This window comes from Semicossyphus pulcher, unplaced genomic scaffold (genome assembly GCF_022749685.1).
Source record: "Semicossyphus pulcher isolate SPU_LCO1_2020_fin unplaced genomic scaffold, fSemPul1.0.p SCAF_15, whole genome shotgun sequence".
NCBI lineage: Eukaryota > Metazoa > Chordata > Actinopteri > Labriformes > Labridae > Semicossyphus > Semicossyphus pulcher.
In genome coordinates this window covers 16,164,951-16,186,032 of record NW_027211659.1, presented here as the reverse complement: position 1 = coordinate 16,186,032, position 21,082 = coordinate 16,164,951, and the positions used below count along the sequence as shown (strand labels likewise).

Genomic DNA, 21,082 nt, shown 5'->3' with positions numbered 1-21,082 from the left:
TCTACAACATCTATGATGTTTAGTCAACACAAGGGTGAGGCTTTCAAGGGCCCGGGTCGGGGCACATTTGCCTCGTACTTCAGAGTGACGGCCCCGGGGTGGAGGAAGCAAGTGGGAGTGTGTGTGCGACAACTTTTTGTGAATCCTGCTCACAACACTTGAAACCACAAGATAAAGTGCAATAACTGTCTGATATCCCGCATAAAAATACACATTTTTATATCATAAGAAAGTGAAATTCATTTCCTGCAACATTTACAGGATTTGTGGTGTGTATTTTGCAGGATGAGCCTGTGAATTGTTCCTAATTTTGAGAACAAACACACGGATGAAGACCAGTAAACGCTTCCTAGATGAAGGCAAGATAGCAGAAAAAGTTTTGTCTCATTTCTCTGACAAAACAGGGATGACAGTAAGATTAGAAAAAGCCTTTGGTCAATGTCTCACTGGCAATGTTTCCACCAAGCCGACTAAACGTCTTATTTACCCTGAACGCACACCTGAACCTCGCAGCAGTTGTAGAAAGTCTGAGCAGGTATTTTTGACTGACAGTTGTCTGCACTGTGCATGACACACCATCATCCGCTTCTTTTCTTTGAGTGTTGTTTGTGTCAATCCCACTTCACCTCACATAAAACATCCGAACTGTAGTTGAATCCCTGAGAATGGTGTTGTTTTTCATGCTGCCGGCTCGTCTTTGTGGCCCTAAACGCACATTTGCCAACCTAATTAAAACGTAGCCGATTGATTTCCCCGCTGCTGAAACTCGGTCCCCAATCTGTCTAAACTAGCTGTGGTACGCTGTCAGAGATATCAAGCAGGACCGTGCTTATGCTGCTGTATACGGCTGTCTGTTGCACTGTATTGTTAATGAAGGACTTTGTTTGCTGTGTGTGCATCTCTCAGGGCCTGTGTTGCACAAAGGCTATCAGTATTTCTGTCTCCGTGTCTGCCCGCTTCCCTTTGCACACATGCACGAAATCTCAAAGCTCAGTCAATTTACAGACAGCCAAATGAGACACCATAAAAGCAGAGGAACATAGAAGGTGTTAAAAAAAAAAGCAAATAAGCATTACATTTTCCTCAAACCTTATCAAATCTGCACTAATCTAATTGCTTGTAAAGCATGCTTCAAATGTAGAATGAGCTTTTTAAATTCAGCGTGTACAAACATGCCGGATGCTCCGATCCAATTATGACATCCGTCACAATGAGAACATTTAATAGCCGATGTGACAATGGCGCATGGCAAAACACATGTATGCTGCATGTATAACTGCAGGTGATGAATGAGGGAGCATTGCTCGCAAAGGTCACAAAGATATGATCCAATCATTCCCGCTGGATGCAGACAGGCCGGCGGTTTATGAGGTCGTCAACACGTCAAAGCTGGAAAACGATGTACGCTTTGGCATCTTCAGAAAGATTTAAAGATAATAACGTTCCCTTTTGTCATCTTAAATAAAGAAATCTGTGATTATGAAGTTTTTTGGAAGCATATGATACAAAGTTAAAGTCCCTGTGGTAGCAATTAAAGAACATGCAGCAGCATCGCAGCACATTCAAAACAAAAAAAAAGCACCATTAGCGACAAAAAGGTCACACACTCGCCATCGAGTCGGCCGCCGCGCACACGCTCTCAGCCCCTGCTGGAATATTAGAGTGATTTTTCATTAGGGATTCCTGCGCGGCATTGTGGGTGCTACACATGTATTATTGATGCCGGCGGTTTCAAAAGCAGTTTGTTTGCTGAGTAGTGAGGAGATTTATAGCAAACTTAATGGTTTGCACTCCCCTCACAATGAAACCACAGTGTAGATTACACAAACAGACGGGTTTTTATTCTTTATCTGGCTGCAGGGTGAAATCCCCAGGGGAGGAAAACACAATAAAAATGGTAAGAATTTTTCCTTTCTGCAGGAAATGGCTGTTGTGTTCTTTTCTCGTGGCTGTCAGTAACATATGGCGAGGCGTGGACAAAAGGGCGCCATTAGTATGTCAAAAACTCATGCCATCTACATCTATACACATGTAATTATTAACCCTGTTAATCACACACACTCACAGCTCGTCCAAACAAGGTTTTGAACAGCTCTGAAAACACATTTTGCAAAAGCAAAGACAGACGGATTTTCTGTTGAACCGTGTTAGTTTCACAGATTTTTCATATAGAGGATTGATGGCCTTGCATCGCTGCTCATCTCTCACCCAGACAGACACAGAGGAGATGAAAGCACCGAGGTTCACATTCCCTTTTTCCAACAAATGGAAGTGGATCACCTCCTAATCAAAGACTGCCATTCTTCTAATAAAAAGCCTGGTGGCAGCGAAGGGTCAAAGCGCCTTTATCAGGCGACAGCAGGCAAAGATATGACTGTAAGAGGGCTTTGTGAGGAAGCGGAGCTGTGTGGGCCGCTTAATGTAACACCATTCTTTCCCTATGCTTCAGACTGGGAGGAGGGAAAAAAAAAGAGTACACAACAAAGATAGTGTGCAAGAAGTGTCATTCTGCTGCAGCATGGTGAAAGAAGTGACAAATCCTCATGTCTGCTTTCTCTAGATGAGTCTCAGTCTGTGTTTCACTCGACCCCTTGTAAACATTTTGATATACTATGAACTCATATCAGCTGCACACATGACCGGCACTGTCGGGTCCAAATAACAGAGGGTGCCACTATAAAACCAAGGGTGCAGCAGAGGGTGAACTATCAGTAAGAGGTCAGAACATCCACCTTTTGAGTTGAATCATTAGAAATCTAAACTACGTTGAAAAGGGGAAGAAGGAACGGCTGTGAGCTGTAAAACACGCTCGCCTAAGTAGGTAGTTTGTCTACATGCTAATTGAAAAGGCACCCACTCCATGCACACACATAGTAACATTTGGAACAGATGACTTCACCGTACTCCTGCGCACAAACTATATGAATATTCATAAACACAGAGAGAGAGAGAGACTTTTGGAATTTGGCCATATGGTTCACAATTAGAAGCTGCATGTATTTCCCACCTCCATCCTCCTGCTGCAGAGTAAGGCTGCAGTCAAATGTGTGCAGAGCAGGGACTGTGTGACACTGGCACCTTAAAGACATGTCTCTTAATGTCATGTGAAAAACAGTTTAGTTGGATTTAAGGATTTAATCAGTTATGGTTCTCTATGTGGGCTGGGAAGGGTGCAATAAACTCTCAGTGTTCTGGAAAAAGTTCACTTTCTCCACTTTATCAGGCAGTGACGTCCTTAATGACTCATTAAGGCAGATGAAAGCTTGTATCAAATAACGTGTGTGAGCGCGAGCACGCCTGCGCGTTCTCTATTTTTAAGGTAGGTGTACAACACTCCTCACACAAACCGCCTGCAACAGCATGCACGAGAGAGAGAGCGAAAACAACACAGACATCACGTTCGCGCGCGCAGGTGCGCACACAACAGTATACGCGCTCACACAGAGACTTGCACAGACGCACGTTTCATCAGCGTGCCTTTCCGTCGCACGCACAATTGTATCCGTTTTTACAGCGATAAATATGACCCGCTCTTATTCGTGTTCCCGAGGCTCTCTGATGCCCTTCTGTGTTCCTTTAACAATACTTTACAAGACCGGAAGCTCCATGGGATGGTGTCAGTCCCTCTATGTGGAAGGCAGCTTCACTGTCATCTCCATACTGGATTAGAGCAGGTTATTGAAAACAGGTGCTCGAGGCCGTTCTCAAAACAATCGCAGTTTTATTATTATTATTATTTTCTGTTGTGCAGCGTGTTTGGACACGCGCTGAAAATCGCCATTCTTTATAAATGGAATAATGTTATTAGAATTTGTTATAATGAAGGCCTTTTTCAGAACTGCGTCCAAATTACGCACGGACCTATGTTTCCCCAACCTGCATGAAACAGGAAAAACATCACAGCAAAGAAGAAAAACTCGTTTTTTATAACAATAGGAGTTATACATTATCACTGTTTTCATCGTTTAAACACAGAACAACGTTCTGTGCGTAAAAGGAGAGGCGGACACGCATCTGCCTTCATTTTTCTCTCCTAAACCGCATCCAACCCTTTAATTCAATCACCCTCTGCTCCTGTTCAGGCTCTGCTGGACGCGGATCTCACTAACCGTGTGTTACAACGGCAGGCAGGCCTCACACTTTGCGCATCAAACACGACTGGACACATAGTAATTATTACAGAATAGCTCATTTCTTTCAAGATTTTATGAGCAGCAAGACCAAAAAAAAAAAAGGCAGTGAGAAGGAACTCTCCAGTCACAAAAACAAAAAGGATCTTAGAAAAACAGCAGAATAGAACAGGAGAATAATTGTCTCAGATTCTTCGCAGGTTTTGAAAATCACTTGAGCTGAATGGTTTTTGAGCTTTTGAGCTGACTCGTTTTAACACCAGGGTTTGGTGATATGTTCAAGTTTACACAGGGTTGAAAAAACGAAAAACGTCCACTAAAACCAGACATACAGCACAGGAACATGTGCAAATTATGGAAATTTCCGTCAGTACTTTATAGTCTGATTTCAGCGTTCTTCCGCCTGAAGGTGATCATGATGATGATGATGATGATGAGGGTGCCGGTGGTTTTTGCTTTTGTCCAATCGGCGAAAACTGGTTGTTTACAACCTCTCTCTCTCTCTCTCTCTCTCTCTCTCTCTCTCTCCCTCTCTCTCTCTCTCTCTCTCTCTCTCACACACACACACACACACACACACTCACACACACACTCGGTGAGCGCGCACCTTTACCTCCCTGTGCGTAAAGAGCGCCGCTGCCCCGTACAAACGGTACTGCCTCTGCATGTGTTACAGTCCTCTGCGCTGCAACGCTGATTGTCAAACGGTGGCTCACACAGGCTCCCCGAGGGGACTCACTATAAAATGAGGAATAATGTAATTTCACGGTAATCGGCTTTGCTTTTATCCCGATTACAGAATGCATATGGATGAATGTTCACCACTGTTATCGCCCTTTGCGCAGGTGAGAGTTACATAGAGCAGGTCTGAAACACAAAACAACGATATAGACTGTTTCCAAACGCGTCTCTGCAGGACGCCAAACTTTAAGTAGTCTGATCATATGTGCCCTTGGAATAACGCACGGGAAGCGTAACGATATAGGAGTTACAGCTCATTATCCATATATCCTCAAATTGTTATTCTCGTCTCGACGGGAAGAAAGAACAAGAAGAACAAGAAGGAAGAATGAACTTTTAAAACCGAGTCGTGCAGTAGACAGCCTGTCTATCCACAGGAGGGAAGTCAGGAGCACAGTAGCCTGTTGTAAAGCGAGGCTGTCACTCCTCCGTGTTTGTCCACACTGAGTCTAAAGGACACGTGCGATGGACATTAAATCTCCCTCCTCTCTCTTCCTCCAAATTCAACAGTGCCGCTCTGTGCACGGGGAAGACAGAGCAAGTCACTCGCTTTGGACTTATTCAGTTTATCACAAAATATATGTCCTGTTAGAACTTACCATCTGCTCAAAACAACACCTGTTTTTGTATCACAGCTCTCCCTCTTCCAGGTGCATGTTAGGCTGTGAGTTAGACGTCTCCTCTACATAAAGATGCTAACAGATAATGGAAAAGACAGCAGCAGGAGGAGCCGAATTTATCTGTCAAACCCCACAATGCCCATGTTTATGCATTAAAGAACAGCTGTAGATACGTTGGATCGATGGATAGTTGTGCCACTGCGCTCAGCGCGCAACCGAGCAGCTCCGCGGATCCAGAAATCTGCGCACCGCGGGGTGCAGACTGAAGGTTTCACTCACCTGATTGTGAAGAGCTGGACCCGAACAAGATGCAAGTCAGGAGAAAGCCGAAGCAACACGGGGCAGTCGTTGGTTTCATTGTTGTGCTTGGCAAGTATCTCCTTTAAATTCACATGTCCAGCAGCGTATCCTTCCTTAGAACAGCTAGAAAGGATGCGTTTGAAGCCTCTTCAGCCTGGGAGTTTGGGGACTTTAGTCGCTTTTGACTAAGTTTGCTGTTAGTATGACAGTCCTCCGCGTCGCCTCTCAAAGCCAGCAAGCCTAATGTGCGACTGATTTCAAAGCAGAAACAGTTGAATATTAGTTTCCAGCGCGCGCACTGTAAAGCTTGTCTAAACAGTATAAAGCAGTACTCATGCCATTACTCCCCGACTTGGATACAGTATGCAGCTGTAGACTCGTATTCTTCAGACACACCTCCGCGCCCCTGAACTCCTCCTACGGGCTGCCTGATTGGCACAGGTGCCCGACCATCACGCTAAACCCCGGCAGCCACAACTCCGTGCGCGCTGCCATTGGTTCACACAGGATGCCAAAAGCTCCATGAATCTGCGCGTCGGCTTCGTTGCACCTGTCACACCGAGGAGATAAACGTTGGGAGAAGGATTTATAGGTGTGAAATAGAGCTGAATATCACTCATAGTTGACTTCCTGTGCGCATTTGAAGATCTTATCCAGATTTGATAAAATATGGTCGCATATTGGAAGTGTTGTTGATGTGGGTGAAATGAAGTGTCAGATTTGAGGAGTGATGTACTTTTGAAAGAGCTGTGCCTGGATCTAGACGAGATTTCATTATAGGAAAATCAGGTGTATAATGAATAAATTGTAATTCTTCCGTTTATCCAGTGGCTCTTAATTTGTCCTCCTTCAAAATAAAGCTCCGAAATTTGATTAGACTGTGTTGGAACAGGATTAGGCAGTAAAGAAAAGGCATTCTGACAGCAACATTATATCCCAAGATACCTTTTTTTATCCTGCAACGAAAGCAAAGATTTCCTTTTTCCCTCGGCTATCACAGCACATTACTGCTGAAAGCAATATCTCTCCATATCCAGGATAATCATTTCCCCAGGGGTGGCTCAGCGTAAATGACACAAATAAAAGTCACACCGAACGTTTAGATAGTGATATTATTATGCTCGCTGAGCTATTTGTAATAGTTTGAAAGCAGTGACTTTGCAAGTGACAGAAAAAATAACTGAAGTAATGAGAGCGGAGGAAACAATGTTACTAAAGGTTATTACTTTCTGAACCAGCTGCTGCTTAGACTTCAGCACTTTAGGAGAAAAGGTGAGCGCCTCCTGGAGTTACAATATGCCCGCACATCTGGACACAAATCATGCACTCTGGCTGTCCCCCTCAACCTCCTGAGTTCACACACACACACACACACACACACACACACACACAGAGAGAGAGAGAGACACACACACACGCAGATGAACCAGAGTCTTAAAAGGCATAACTTACTTTTGAATGTTTGTGTAAGCTTAGTGTTTAGACAAAGACATAAAGTGCCTTTTTTCCCTCTTGTGTTTTTATCATTTACTCTTGTATATTTAGAGTTAAACTCAATTATGCAAAAGGGGAAAATAATTGCATTTTACTTCAAAATTAGAAAAATTAAAGCCCGACAGAGTCGTCTCTTTATGATATAAGACTTTAATATGCAAGAGGCAGAGCAGGTGCTATCAACAGCAAGTGAGATCAATCATTACGGGGTCTTTCAAGGGACAAAAGTATGATATTTATGCTCTTCTTAAATTGGTGGTTGGCTTTATTATGACTGGAGGAGGCAGTTTACCTTCCTTCTAATTTTCCATTACATCAAAGTATATGCCTGAGCGATAATCCACTCAAGTCCATTAAACATCCTTCTTCTCCTGGTTATAGGCCGGTCACTCCTCCCTCGGAAGGCTTTTGTTTGCTTCTAATAGGAAGGCGTACAGCTCGCCCACACACATACAGGCACACACACACACACACACACACACACACTACCTGGCCTGCTGCAAACCCACGTGAGGCCCAACACTTTAAGAAAATGGGATGCAGGCAGTTTTCACTTTGAAGAAAGTCAAAAGGCTCGCTTGTTTCCAGCTCGGTTGCAGAATGAATAGTGCACTGAACTGTAAAGGGGGCACCTCTTGAACCTCTGCTGCAGTGTTGACCCGTCACCAGTAGGGGGCAGTCCGCTGCTCACCTCGTAGGTCATAGGACCTGCTGGGTGACGCAGTGGGTGGGTGGGCAATCCAAGCTGCCATCGTCTACTTTGCTGACTCTCTGTGTGACATTGGCTTCATATCACACAGAAGCGTTATTAAATATTCCTTAGCAGAAATGAGCTTTTAATATCACTGACACCGCAAATTTATTAAGAAATATGGAAAAATGAGATCTGGCAGCACGGAACGAGGAGGGTCTCTCTCTAAGTATGCCCCAAATGGCTGCCGTTTATCATTTTTAATACCAAAAATGCAATTTAGCAACGTTGTGTGTTTTCATTACACATTAAAGAGGCACCTCCTGACAGTATCACCCTAATGCTGTCAATTAGGTAATTTATTCCAGGGGATTATGACAGCGAATGAGACGAGGTTTCATGTGTTCTGCTAGGCGCTCCCCGGTGCCTGCTGTATAGCTAATCTAATACATAACCCCCTGATTTGTTTAATGGATGAGACTTTGCTGCTGCAAGAGGCACGCCAATAAAAAGCCAGGGCCCTCCAGAGGCTATTGTGCCTCATAATGATGCCAGACACACAATGTGAGAGTTATGAAGCAATTTTTTATCATGCGGCACATTGTTTTGCTCGGCTGGTGCCGTGCAAGTAAAGGCAATCTCTCCCTGCAGCACAGCACTTCTCCCCCACACTTAGATAAACCTTCAGTATGATAAACTGTCCCAGCCACATGTTGGGGAGATGAGAGAAAAGTTTGTGGTTGAAATACGTGTCCTGTGCGGTTGATTTATCCAACTATTCATTAGGCATTTCTTGTTTTTATTCCACTTTTATTTTGACATTTTGGACACAATAAAAGCAAGATTTGGAATCTGCAGCAGCAAACACAAAAGGACATATCATACAATTGCACAGAAGAATATATGTTGATTGCAGAAAGGCTTAAAAAACAACTTAAAAAGAGAAATGCTCCTCCTGGGAGATATGCACGTCTTTGCAGAAAATTAACAGAATGCACTCGTGTAGTTAACAGCCATCAAAGACTTCTGTCCTTGAGATAATAGCGGCATATCCAACAGATAAAATTAAGTCTCAACAGCAGACATTAAAGCCGGCACTCAATACTAATCTGCTTCTTTTCGAGCAGAACAAAAGTGACTTAAATCATATGCATCTATATAAAAGATGCTCTGATGGCAGTTAGCACTGCAGGTCTTCTTTCATATCTCGGAGTGCTCCTATCTTTCCAAATAAGGGAGAAAGAAGATGAATACTTCTTTCAAAAGAAAAAAAAAAATCCATTTGTGAGATGCCAGGGCTGCAAAAACTTAGAGGCATTTGTTATTGTCAAAACAAAATGTTTTCTTGGATAGATATTCTGAAGTAGTCTGAGAGGTAAAGGGTGATCACAACACCTCTGAGAGCTTCAGTCCTTTAACACATGACTGAATGCTTAGTCAATACAGTGTCTGTATTACTAAATGTAGGTTTGCTGGACAAGTAGGTTTTTATAAAGCCCCATTTGTAATTTTCCTTTTTTTTTTTTGTATTTTATTTTGAAGGAGATCCTAGTTTTACCCAGTCGTGGTACTCTTATAAACTGTCCTACAGTCAATTACACGACTGAAAAAAAATACCCAAATATTGTTGATTACAAAAAGGTGTTACCGAGGGCCGCTGGTTTAGCTCAATCAGTAGAGGAGGCGTCCCATATACAGAGGCTACAGTCCTTGATGCAGCAGACGGCCTTTTGTTGCATGTTGTTCCCCACTCTCTTCTCCCAATATGTCCTGTCTCTCTTCAGCTGTCCTATCAAATAAAGGCAAAATGGCCAAAAAATAATAATCTTGGGTGAAGGTGTTGCCAAAATAGCAACAATAGCAAATATATATATATATATATATATATATTATATTTTCAATGTAAAACAGGAGTCCAGCAATCATAGTCAATACAGAAAAACTTCATCTTACTTCAGTAAATCTAACTTTTACTACAGAAAAGCTGCCATTGTAAAAAAAAAAAAAAAAAAAATCGGAGTGGTATATTTTCCTTGATGAGCCACATAAATTATTAACACAATGAAGTAACGGCTGCTTTATTAAATCTGACTTGACTATCTTCTCAGTTGCTAACCAATAAATTCCCTTGACCACCACATTTGCCTTTGGCTTGGATCCAAGCCATTAAAAGTGTTGCTGACTATTTGCATCAGCTTTGTATGCATTTCTAACACGATATATGCAAGATTGGTAATCATCTTGCAAACCAGGAAATGTTGCGCAACGGAGCATCAATGGAAATATTTGTACAACAAACCAGTGTGAAGTATCATGGGTGCATCAAATCAGTTTATCATGGAGGAGTTCAGAATGCAGATCGGTGGAGATGTTTTTATACACAGTAGATTTAAAGAGGGGGTATTGTGCTGTTTTACATTTTATGACATATATATCATGTTACAATGTTGGATGTGCAGACTAAACATGGATGAAGTTTCAGATCTGTAGGTAAAATTATGTTGGCGTAATCCCCAGGCTTCTCAGCTCAGTCTGCATGCAGGCTATAGGCAGTTTTTCTACACGCTGCACTTTGTGATGTCACAAAGTGAGGGCTGGCCAATCAGAAGAAAGTGGACTTGCAGGGGCGGGGTTTCTTATAGGGACAGAGCTGACTGAATCGTTTTAGGCAGAGGCTGTATGAGGGCCTGCACAGAACACCAGTGTGAGAAATATTATGAGTTGTATTAAATATAAATAACGCTAAGCTACTCCACAGGTATCAGGAAATATGAAGCTTGAAATTAGCATAATACCCCCTCTTTAATGTTCTCAAAAATAACTGTCACTGCTGCAAATAGAAGCCACAAGGATGTGATTAATTGTCCTCAGTTTTTCATCGCATTGAACTTTGCACGTTCTCTTGTAATGCAATGTAACGTACGCAGTGATCACTCCACTGTCACTATAATCATATGCACAATTTCAGCTTCTTATAAGAGAAATGCGCTTTTCTCAGCAGTTTGAAAGAGCTCAAGCGTTGCAAAATCTCTCCAGTATGATGTATAAATATGTGAAAAAGAATCTGGAGATTAGACTTGCCTCGAAATATTCATTCATTCAAACCACTGAAGGATGACTGAAGGATTGACTCCCATTTAAAAAAAATAGTTTCTATCAGGGTAAGTCCTGGTTTAGAGACAGCTGATTTTTGGTGAAAATCACAGAATCTATCATTAAAGCTAAAAAAATGGCAATCCGACTGCCTGCGTGGAGGAAAAATGTGAGTACGTTTGGGTGTTTTTATCAGTGCGGTAATCCAGCCGCGCATGAATCATAAAAAGTGCCTATTTCCCAGTTTAATCGCCTCACACAGTCACTCTCCTGAGCAAAAGCAAGCAACAGGAAGTGTTTGTCTTTGTTGGAGACTTGTTTGTGTGGACGCATTTTAAGAAAAAACATCCACAACAATACAGATTATTCTCTGAGTTGTTGTGTTGTACCCTTACAGCAATTTCTCCTCTCACCAGACTCGTATGGTGGCTATAGAGTCAACTGAAATTCCCCCTGCATGAGCCGGAGTCAGTGAGCAATAAACAGCGTTAGCGCATTACATACACATGATTACGTGGCCATTTCCTCAGTGAATGAGTCTCATCAGAAGTCAGTGAAGAAGCCACTGAGTGTGTAATTGTTTCCCATTAGGGGAAACGTCGACTGCCATCGAGTAGCATCTCTCTGCAGAAGTTTGCTGACGAATGCTCGCTGTCCGCCGAGTGCAGCGGGCTCATTCTGCTGTGGGGTTGTGATGGAATTGCTCAAAACTCCCAAAACCAGCAGATCAGTTTGAGGGTGAGGGTGATGCATCATGTTTCTCTTTTTTTTTTTTTTTTTTTTGGTGAGAAAGGAACTGTAGGGCAAGAGTTCATATGTTTGTTGATTCACTGAAGTGACACCAGACTTTAAACATTATTATCAGTCATATCTGTGCCTGCAGCGCTAATGCCGCTGTAGCTCAGATGCAGTCAGTGTTTTAAAAGCAGCAGCGTGTGACTGTAGGATCATGTTTTTCTGTTTTTTTTTCATGTGCTGATGCTGCTTTTTCAAAGTTTCAAGTTGGAGATTATTACAAGAGTAAAAGTGTAAAAGAAGCTCTCTTGAAAGTTACTTAAAAAACTTATTTTGAAAGTCTTAAGGTTGTAGCCATTCTACAGTGAAACAATATCCTCTGTAGCATCTCACACACACATTAACACACTCTGCAGTGATGAATAATTGTTAGCACGCGCCATGATGACGGCGTTGTAAATTGGCTTACTTTGCAAATGACAGGCAGGTCAAAAGGTCAAATGAAGCCAAACATGTCAAGTGAGACCGGAGGATGAGGCAGTGTGAGGACCTTTCCTGAGTTATTAATGGCTGCCTGAAAGGGGCTTAAGTAGTGCACTGTGAGGTTGATGGGAAGGGGAGGAATAATCAGCAGAGAGCAGAGGTTTCCTTTACGCTGCTGCCATCTACAGGAGGAAGGTGGAAGTGTCATCATCAATGCTGGGAAGGCCAGAGGGATGTTTCTGTGGCTGTTTGGGACTCCAGAGACAAACAGACAGAATGAAGAAACAATAGATAGATTTACTAGAATATAAAACAATAGAAAATTCAAACAATTGTTAAGTTGTTAAGGGAAAATTCTGTCTGGGTATTTACAAAATCTCCCTTATAATCAAAATGACAAACATTTTAATATTAAAAAAGGAAAGAACACTAAAAATCAAATCTTGTTTGTATGCAATAAACTGTAAATATGGCATGTTGCTGTAGTTAAGCTCCTCTTGTTTGATTGCAACAAGTCTCCACTAGATGGCAGTAAGAGGAAGGGCCTAAGTTGTATACTGGTGGACATCCAGCGACACAGTTACTGCAAACACCCACACAAGCCTGCTTGTGCGTGTATTTAAGTGCGTTTCTTGTATCTGTGGGTGGACAGGGACAGAGATAGAGATAAATGGATTGTAAATGAGATAAAAACCCTCTTAGAAAATCTGGATCCTCCACACACAAAGCTTTACAGTAGTCAACTCTTCCTGAAAAGGAAAAAATCACAATATTATTACATATAAAGTTGGAGTTTCCCTTTAACTTAATTTCACAAAATGTTTGATATTACACAAATGTCTTAAAAGTGAGATTTTTTTTACATCTATTTTGCATACAATGTACACCAGAGTTAATTTAAAAGCTCTGCTCAAACTTATATAACTTCCTTTTTTCTGTTTCCATAAAAACTAAAGCTGGTGGAAGATAGTGTATACATCTAGAGCTCACTGTGTGATGGATGAATACATGGCTGCTCATGTGAAATAGTTCCATAAATAAACAGGCTCTACAGTTTCTAAAGAAACCTCTGCGCATGAACGCATAGGCTTAAAACACTTTAACAAATAAGAGCTTTGATGTGTTGAAGTACCTGGATGGGACCTCGATTCACTTGTAGGCTATTTCGTCCTGTTTCGGGTGGTTACTTTGACAAAAGAAGACATTTCAAAGCCCAAACAACTCGCCGCAACTTTGAATGAACATAAACGGGCCTCAGGATTCTGTAACTGACAACAAATGAAGCGAGAAATACGCAGCCTATAGCCTAATTTAGACCAGTTTTACCAGCAGGGCAGCATTATATGACAATCACTAATTGGTTTCAGGTGGATTTTCCAGCATATTTTCACAGCCACACTGTTATCAGAGTCAGGACTGAGGAAGTACTTCCTATTTTACAAACTATGGCCAAGTCATGTAGCAAGGGTTGAGCTAATTCATGTTAGTAACTTGTTATGATGCCTGTTAAATGTTCTCTACCATGACTACTATGATTTAAGAGAATTTTACATCAAGAATAGAGAACAGTATTGATATAAAACATAAATTACATGTAGAGCAGAGACATTTCAGAACATGGTGACACAGAGATAAAAGACAATGTAGAAAATCATTACCACATGTCTTCTATTGTAATCCCAATTGTGTTTTCAAAGTACACTCTTCATGTCACAAGAGGGCCCGGCCTGCTAGGCCTAAGCGCTGAATAAGCGTGCAAGTGTTTCCATCTTCTCTCTACTGTTTTTGACCCAGTCGCCTGCGACCACAAGAGATGTGCTGACACTTGCAAAAACAAAAGGTGAGAAACGTACCAAAAGCAGTCGCAGTGACTGTTTTATTTCTCGACTTTCTTTCCCCCCTTTTCCCTAAAGTGCAAGTTAAGCTGAAAGTGTGACTTACTGAGTCAGTAGCAAGCAGCTTCTCCATTAGATAAATAGAAAGTAATCAACTGCAGGGACTACTGTAATTAATGCTGAGCCTTTTGTTTAATGAGTTTTTTGCTAACTTTGACCTGAACTGTAGCCAATTTTATCTAGACATGGCTTTTATGTAGACTTTATCTACCCTTTAGTTTAAATCTTTTTGATTGACTTTTTATAGTCATTTCTTTCATCTGATGATCATATTTACAGGATTACCAGCAATGACGACGCTTCAGTTTGAGTAACAGGATTGCCCCAGCCCAAGTTGCTAAACACGCGTTGACCAAAAAGGTGCCATAATTCAAAAATGGATTTCACTTTGAGTGTGAGGTAACAATAGGTAACAACTTGAGTTCTGCTGGTACAGTGATGTTTGATGTGATGTTCGCTGACAGTAAAGTGCAGAGAGAGTCAGACGCAGGGAGGGGCCGGCACACTGTGTCTCCCCGGCCCACATTCAGCAGCAGAGAATGTGATGCAAATGGAATAACTCGACATTTACTTTTGCACTTTGGTTTACAGTATGTGTGGTTGCCCTTTAAATCACTTGTGATCATTTTTGAACATGACTCCTTCTGTCGACCCCTTTTAGGTCCCTCCCCCGAAACTGATAACACTCAACGTAGAGAAATGTACAATCTCTCTTTGGTATTCACATTAAGCTGATTTTTGCACTGAATTGATGTAACTTCCTTCTCCTTATCTCTCTCTCAAAAAAACAGGTTTTGTGCTCACTGTATTTCCTGTTTTCAGTTCAGCTAATTGCAGCTGTGTATCCATTTCTGGCAAACCACCGGTGCATGTATCCCCACATCCCAGTGCCAGGTTCCTTCAACAAACCTGTAGCTGTGTGCTTCACGACAGCCCTCAAACTGTCTCTCGCTTCCCAGCGGTTCCCGCGGATCAGCAGGTGCGCACTGCTCTACAAAACCCCAGTTTCTCTCTTTCTGTCACGTTCTCTATCTTCCTGTGTCGGATGCATTCATCCCTCTCTTTCACTCTCTCTCACTTTCTTTATTATTGTTTCTCTCTTCCCCTGTCCCTCTCTCTGTCTGACTTACCAAAAAACATCTGATTTTTGTACTTTTCTCGGTTACTTGCCCTTCCTGCCTCGATTCTCTCTTTTTCTCTTCTTCTACTTTCTTTTCTCAGGTCAGGTGCAGCTGCAACCTGTAGTTTTTTGCACACTTAAATGCCTCTCTCTTCACTCGTCTGTATCTCTCGTGCAACTTGTTCCTCCCCACCAGACACGGCTGCATAACGCGGCTAGGAGGAACGTGGAAGTTCCCCCACAGTCCTACTTCCTTAGCCACATGAATATTCGACCTCGCTCTTTTTAAGCACCCTGACCACAAACCCGACATTACCCAGAGGCCTTTGCAATGACACCAAAGCCATTATAGCGTCTTATAAGCTCAGCCTCAAAATTCTAAAGTTGCAGCTTCATTTCCAGCTGACTGCAAACATAGACAGTTATTGAATCGCAACTCTGCAGGTTTTTCTTTTCTTAAACACCTAACAAAGCCACTGCGTGTGTAACTACATTTCTACAGCGCTTAAACCACCCTTACTAACTTCTTAAAAATGGGTGTGTAACTGAAACGAACAGGGTGTGTGTGTGTGCATGTCTTTGCTGGTGTGTGTGAGGGTTTTAAAAGGCCAGTCCAAACATCCACCACTACCCGGCAGGAAAAACAGGAATGGGACTTGTCGCAGGGCGATTGCACAACGTTGCTGTGGATTCTCACTCGGCTGAAAAAGATCTGGAGCTGCTCCCTGCACTGTAACCTGAAACCTTAGGGCACAGGCACTTGTTGCTTAGACAAAAGACACAGTGATTATTACGAGTTCAGAAACTACAAAGAGAATACAGGGTGTTATTTTTAACTCAGAGAGCAAACTTCATTCTTTACATCTGTGCAATGTGTGCATACTAATAACAATCTTGCTATTTAGATTTAATGCTTCTTCTGCTAATAAAGGTATTACGTTAATTCAACACAGTCAAAGCTTGTCCATTAAATGGACTGCATGTAAGCTGAAGTGCGCTGCTTATCTAACATGATCTGCAGAAGAAGAGGCATGGACAGTGGTACCCAACAGAGGAAGTCTTGCAACCAGAACCACAAAGCTGCCTCAGCCCTCTGTCCTGAGAAGAAGAAAAAGCATAAAGCCCTTTATTCTCTTTGGTCGAAGAGCTCATTTTCTGCATCATACTCAGAGTAGCAACACAGTGTCTTTCTCGACACAGGGATTCTTATATGTAAAGGTTGCACAGGATCTTCTGTATTGTTCGAATATTTGACTTTATCAGCTATAGTATCCAGCTTTTAACAAAATGTAAACTGATGATAATTGCAGACTTTAATGTGAGGCATGTCTGGATGTGAGGAACCCATGTCCCATGTGTCCAAACTCTGAACCTTTCACACTGAGCATGTGCATCCCGTCATGGCCACAGTCGCACACTAACACTCAAAAAGTGAATTACTTGTCGTGTCATGATTTAGTTCGAGTTAAGTTCTGTTTTTGATTCGTATTTCGGGTTTCAAATATCATTTCCTGTTTTATGTTGTCACTTTGTCTCTTGTGTTGATCCACTTCCTGCCGCTTGTTTGAGTACGTGCCCCGCCCTGATTGTCTCACCTGTGTCTGATTAGTCTCACCTGTGTTTGATTAGGCTCACCTGTGATTGATTAGTCTTATCTCCCACTTTGTTTAGTCTTTGTGTTACCCTGCCTCAGTGTCAGTACGTCGTTTGTCTTTTTTCTAACCCTTGCTCCTCATGGATTTGGTACTTGTGGGATTTTTTTGTGTTGATTTTGAAACCTGGACTCTTTTATGTTAGCCCTTTTGTTTCGTTTTTAGCCTTGTCTGTTTGTCTTTTGTGTTATTTAAAGGGGCCATATGGGTTTCACATTTATGTGTGTTTATTGTTCACAGTGAAAAAGGGAAAACTGCATTATTCCGTGTTTTTTTCCAGAATTACATTTTTAAAAAGGTCGCATCTGAAATGGGCCGTTCAGAACAGCCGCAGGTTTCTATGTAGAACCTTGCTTTGGCTGAAATCAACCAATCATCATTCACCATCATTCGCCTCAGGCTGCCTTCTTGCACTAGCTTGTAGTCAAATTGTTGTCAAGATTTCAGCTTACCATTCTGATACCTCCTGGCGATTCTGGCTCGGTTTAATAACCGATCCTAGAGCAGCCATGTTTTCTACAACTTTAGTGACAGTGCAGTGCGTGTGTGATCCCACGTGGGGGAGGGGCTATGCAGTCACTCCAAACCAAGCGACAACCTCTGGTGTTGAAAAATAAAGCCAAAGCAGAAGTGCAAACAACTGCAGTTCCTCGAGTGGCCACTTGAGGCTGGCTCCAGAAAACAAGAAATAACATTACAGCAGGTGGGAAAATGCCAATTTTTACAGCAGAAATAAACATGTTTACAGCCTGGTACAAAAAACGGTTTTGTTATAAATAGCTAATTTTATTGTTCAAGATATCTGTCATTTTAATTATATTAAGCCTTAAATCCTTGGGGCCGGCTCATTTGATTGACAGGTGGATCCTGCTGGCTGTCTGCTAGATGTAAACACAGACACACAGTCACTGAACTTAACTTCACCTGTTTGTGTTGTTGGAGCGTTTAAAGGACAAATAATCTGTCTCTCTGTGGGGTTTATGGAACTTTATGGCCGTGCAAGAAGTCTGAGCTCCAGCTTTTCAGTGAGTTAAATGTTAGTGTTATTGTATTGAAATATTTTTAGCACTAGTAGCAGATATACTGTGCTTGCTTTAGCTGCTTGTTAGCCTGTTCAGTGTTTATCAAACATTTATTTAATTGTAGGCCAGTAAGGAGTTGTTGGCTTTTCCCCGGAGAGATTACAGCGGACCGTAGTGATGAAGAAACCTGTTTTTTTAAGTTTCCTGTTACTCGTCTGCTACTTCTTTACTCTGATGACTAAACACTGCAGTCAGTCACCGTGACAAAAAAAAATCTCCTCCTGGCAAAGCTAAACTAGCTCATTCATTATCTATACAGTCTATGGCTAATAACCGCTAGCTACGCTGATGAGCATATAGCCTAGCTTCATAGCTGTAGCTGGCTGATTCATGCAGCCGGCCCATAATCCTCAGCCATGGGCTTCAGCTCGTTTGCACTCCGTCTCTGGATTAGCGGCACAATTCGGGCTTCAAAGCGCTTTTTCAGAAACCAGTGGGTCACGTCACTGAGACTACATCCATTATTTCTACAGTCTATTCTCCAAATACTGTCAGCCAATCATGGCTGAGGTCTAACCTTTGAATGACATAACGGCTTGTTCGTTTCAGGAGGAAGGACTTATTTAAGGAATTAAAATATGTATACAACTTTTAAAACGAAACAAACTTTACCAACGTAATTCAAAAATACATGAGTATAATAGAAAATTGATTGCATAGCTAAAATATGTCCCCGTCTGCACCTGGGTCCTCTCCCTTTTTGTTTGAAACTCTGAAACTAGACATATAGTGCTTGATCATTATTATACTTTCTTTAATCTTTAATAGAAACTGTCTGTTGCCATTATTTAACATGGCGGCTTTATAAGATCGTCTGTCTGCAGTCAATAACATCCTCTCCTGAACCCCAAGCTGCAGCTGACATTATGGATTGTCATTTGGCCTCTGTAAGAAGAAAATACATCAATCCAGTGGTTCACTGTGCCCCAAAGAGCAACGTCTTGTCTCTCTACAAAGGGAACATTCATTATTTACAATGAATGAGAATTAATTTGTGACAACAGCACTGCCTACTGTCAATGACAGAAGTCCTTTTCATTCTCAGTAAAAGCTTCCGTTTTCTTTAAACTAAAGTCAAATGTTAGATCAAAGTATTTTAATAATAATTGGTCAAAATGAACACAATAATTATAAGTAAATGTTCTCAATAATGTTCCTTTTGTCACAAGTCACTGACTGAGAAATGGCTTTCTGCCAGAAGAACGTCGCAGAGTGAGCGCAGGTGTATCACTCCTGTGTTTAAAGTGTGAGTCAAACAGAGACGTGATCTGGAAAGGAACAAACAATCAACTGACATGCAGGTAAATACTGGAATCTGAAGATGAAAAGATACAGTTTGGGGTCTGTTCAGGCTTTACACTTCTCGCTTTTGCTACCGCCTTCAGGCAGCTTTGATTTCTGTGTGTTTGCTGTGAAATGTGTGTGTGCGTGAGATACACAGATTAAAGAAGTAAGGGGGTGAAAAAGACTGCTCTGACATTTAGAGGCTTCAACAGTGCTCTGGCACCCACCTGTTCATAGACAAAGACTGGAGGAGAACAAACAGCAGTCATTATATTGCAAACTGAGGCTAAAGCTGTCTGCATTATAGTGGAGCCTTTCGGGCTGCAGGCAACATTTTTAGAAATGGTTGTTGACGTAAATACAGATGATTTTAATAGGAACAATGTTTTAAAACCAACTTGACTCTGTACCCAAAATGAAGCACAGATAATTCTCAATCAGGGCTTAATCCTTTTTTTATAACATGATTCAAAGACAGAAAATTGGCCTATTAAGATTTAATGGAAAATTAAAATAGACTGCACATTGTATATGACGTTTTTATGATATTGTACGGAGCAGTCGGAGCAGAGAGACTGACTCTGGTGAGAGTAAATCTTGCTCTGTGGGCAGTAATTCAAACCATAAAGTTTGAATGACTGCTAATGCTAGCTAATGCTAATGAGAACACATTTTCTAATTTTACGCTTTCATTCATTTAAATAGAGTGGTATGGAGTCTTAAACAAATATTCAGTGATACCTCAAAGTAGCTAATTGATCATGACTTCAGTACTTGATCCCTGTCTGTGCAAATGGATTTTGAATGTGCTGAATATAGCCTGTGGGATTGCGGGGTAACATTTTACCTGCTCATGCGTTACCCTTACTCATCACATAGCACAGATAAACAACTCCAAAATGAGCCTCCAAAACTGTAAACACACACATAATCAACCACATACAGTATATCTTACTTCACTAATTTTTTTATTTTTTATTCAAAATCAAAATGATCTCTTCTCCCAGACTAACCTTACATCATGCTGTCACTGTGAAATGTGTACAAAAGTTTTTTTTCTATTTTTTTCCTCTATTTTTTTAAATTAAAAAAGATCTTCATCCCAAACGTGTCTTACATAATCCACACCTTGTTGTCCCTGCAAAATGTGTAAAATATAGTCAACCACATATACCTGATTTTATTTAATTTTTTACCCTATTTTTTTCTGATTTCTTTTTCCCTTTTTTATTAAATTAAACAAAGATCTTTCTCCCAAACTTGTCTTACATCATCCACACATTGCTGTCACGATGAAAAATGTGTACTCACACAAAATCAACCACATATACCTGACTCAAAAAGAATTCTGAATGTATTTATTTTTTCTCAATTTTTAAGATCAAAATGATTTCCAACACAAACGTCCTACATACACTACCCTAACAGTTATTGTTTGCATTGTCAAGCCTTTTTTTATATCACTATTTTGGCATATTTCATGAATAATAATGAAAAAAAAAGTTTTTAAAAAATCACTGGGGCTGGATTTCCCTGTGGTGATGATGGGCACAGTCGCATATAAAACAGGACAAACTCAAATCTGAACTGTGTCAAAGTTACACCGCCAACAAGTGGTCCAGTCACTAGTTTCAGGGGGTGCGGGTCTCGCTCAGTTGGTGGAGCAGGCGCCCCATGTACAGACTACAGCCTCGACGCTCTGATTGTAGGCTCGACTCCCCTGCTGATCATTTGGTGCATGTCATCCCCCACTCTCTCCTCC

The 21,082-nt window shown here is 41.5% G+C and overlaps 1 protein-coding gene across 2 annotated transcripts in view; it reads right to left on the bottom strand.

The window, feature by feature from the left end:
* The window catches only part of LOC138592323 (receptor tyrosine-protein kinase erbB-4-like), a 345,482-nt gene extending 339,363 nt beyond the window's left edge, over positions 1-6,119 (bottom strand). For both annotated transcript variants that reach the window (XM_069663079.1, XM_069663080.1), the window contains exon 1: positions 5,771-6,119. In XM_069663079.1, coding sequence (XP_069519180.1) covers positions 5,771-5,849 — 79 coding nt within the window. In that variant the 5' untranslated portion in view covers positions 5,850-6,119. The remainder of the gene's footprint in view (positions 1-5,770) is intronic.
* Between the last annotated feature and the right edge of the window lie 14,963 nt (positions 6,120-21,082).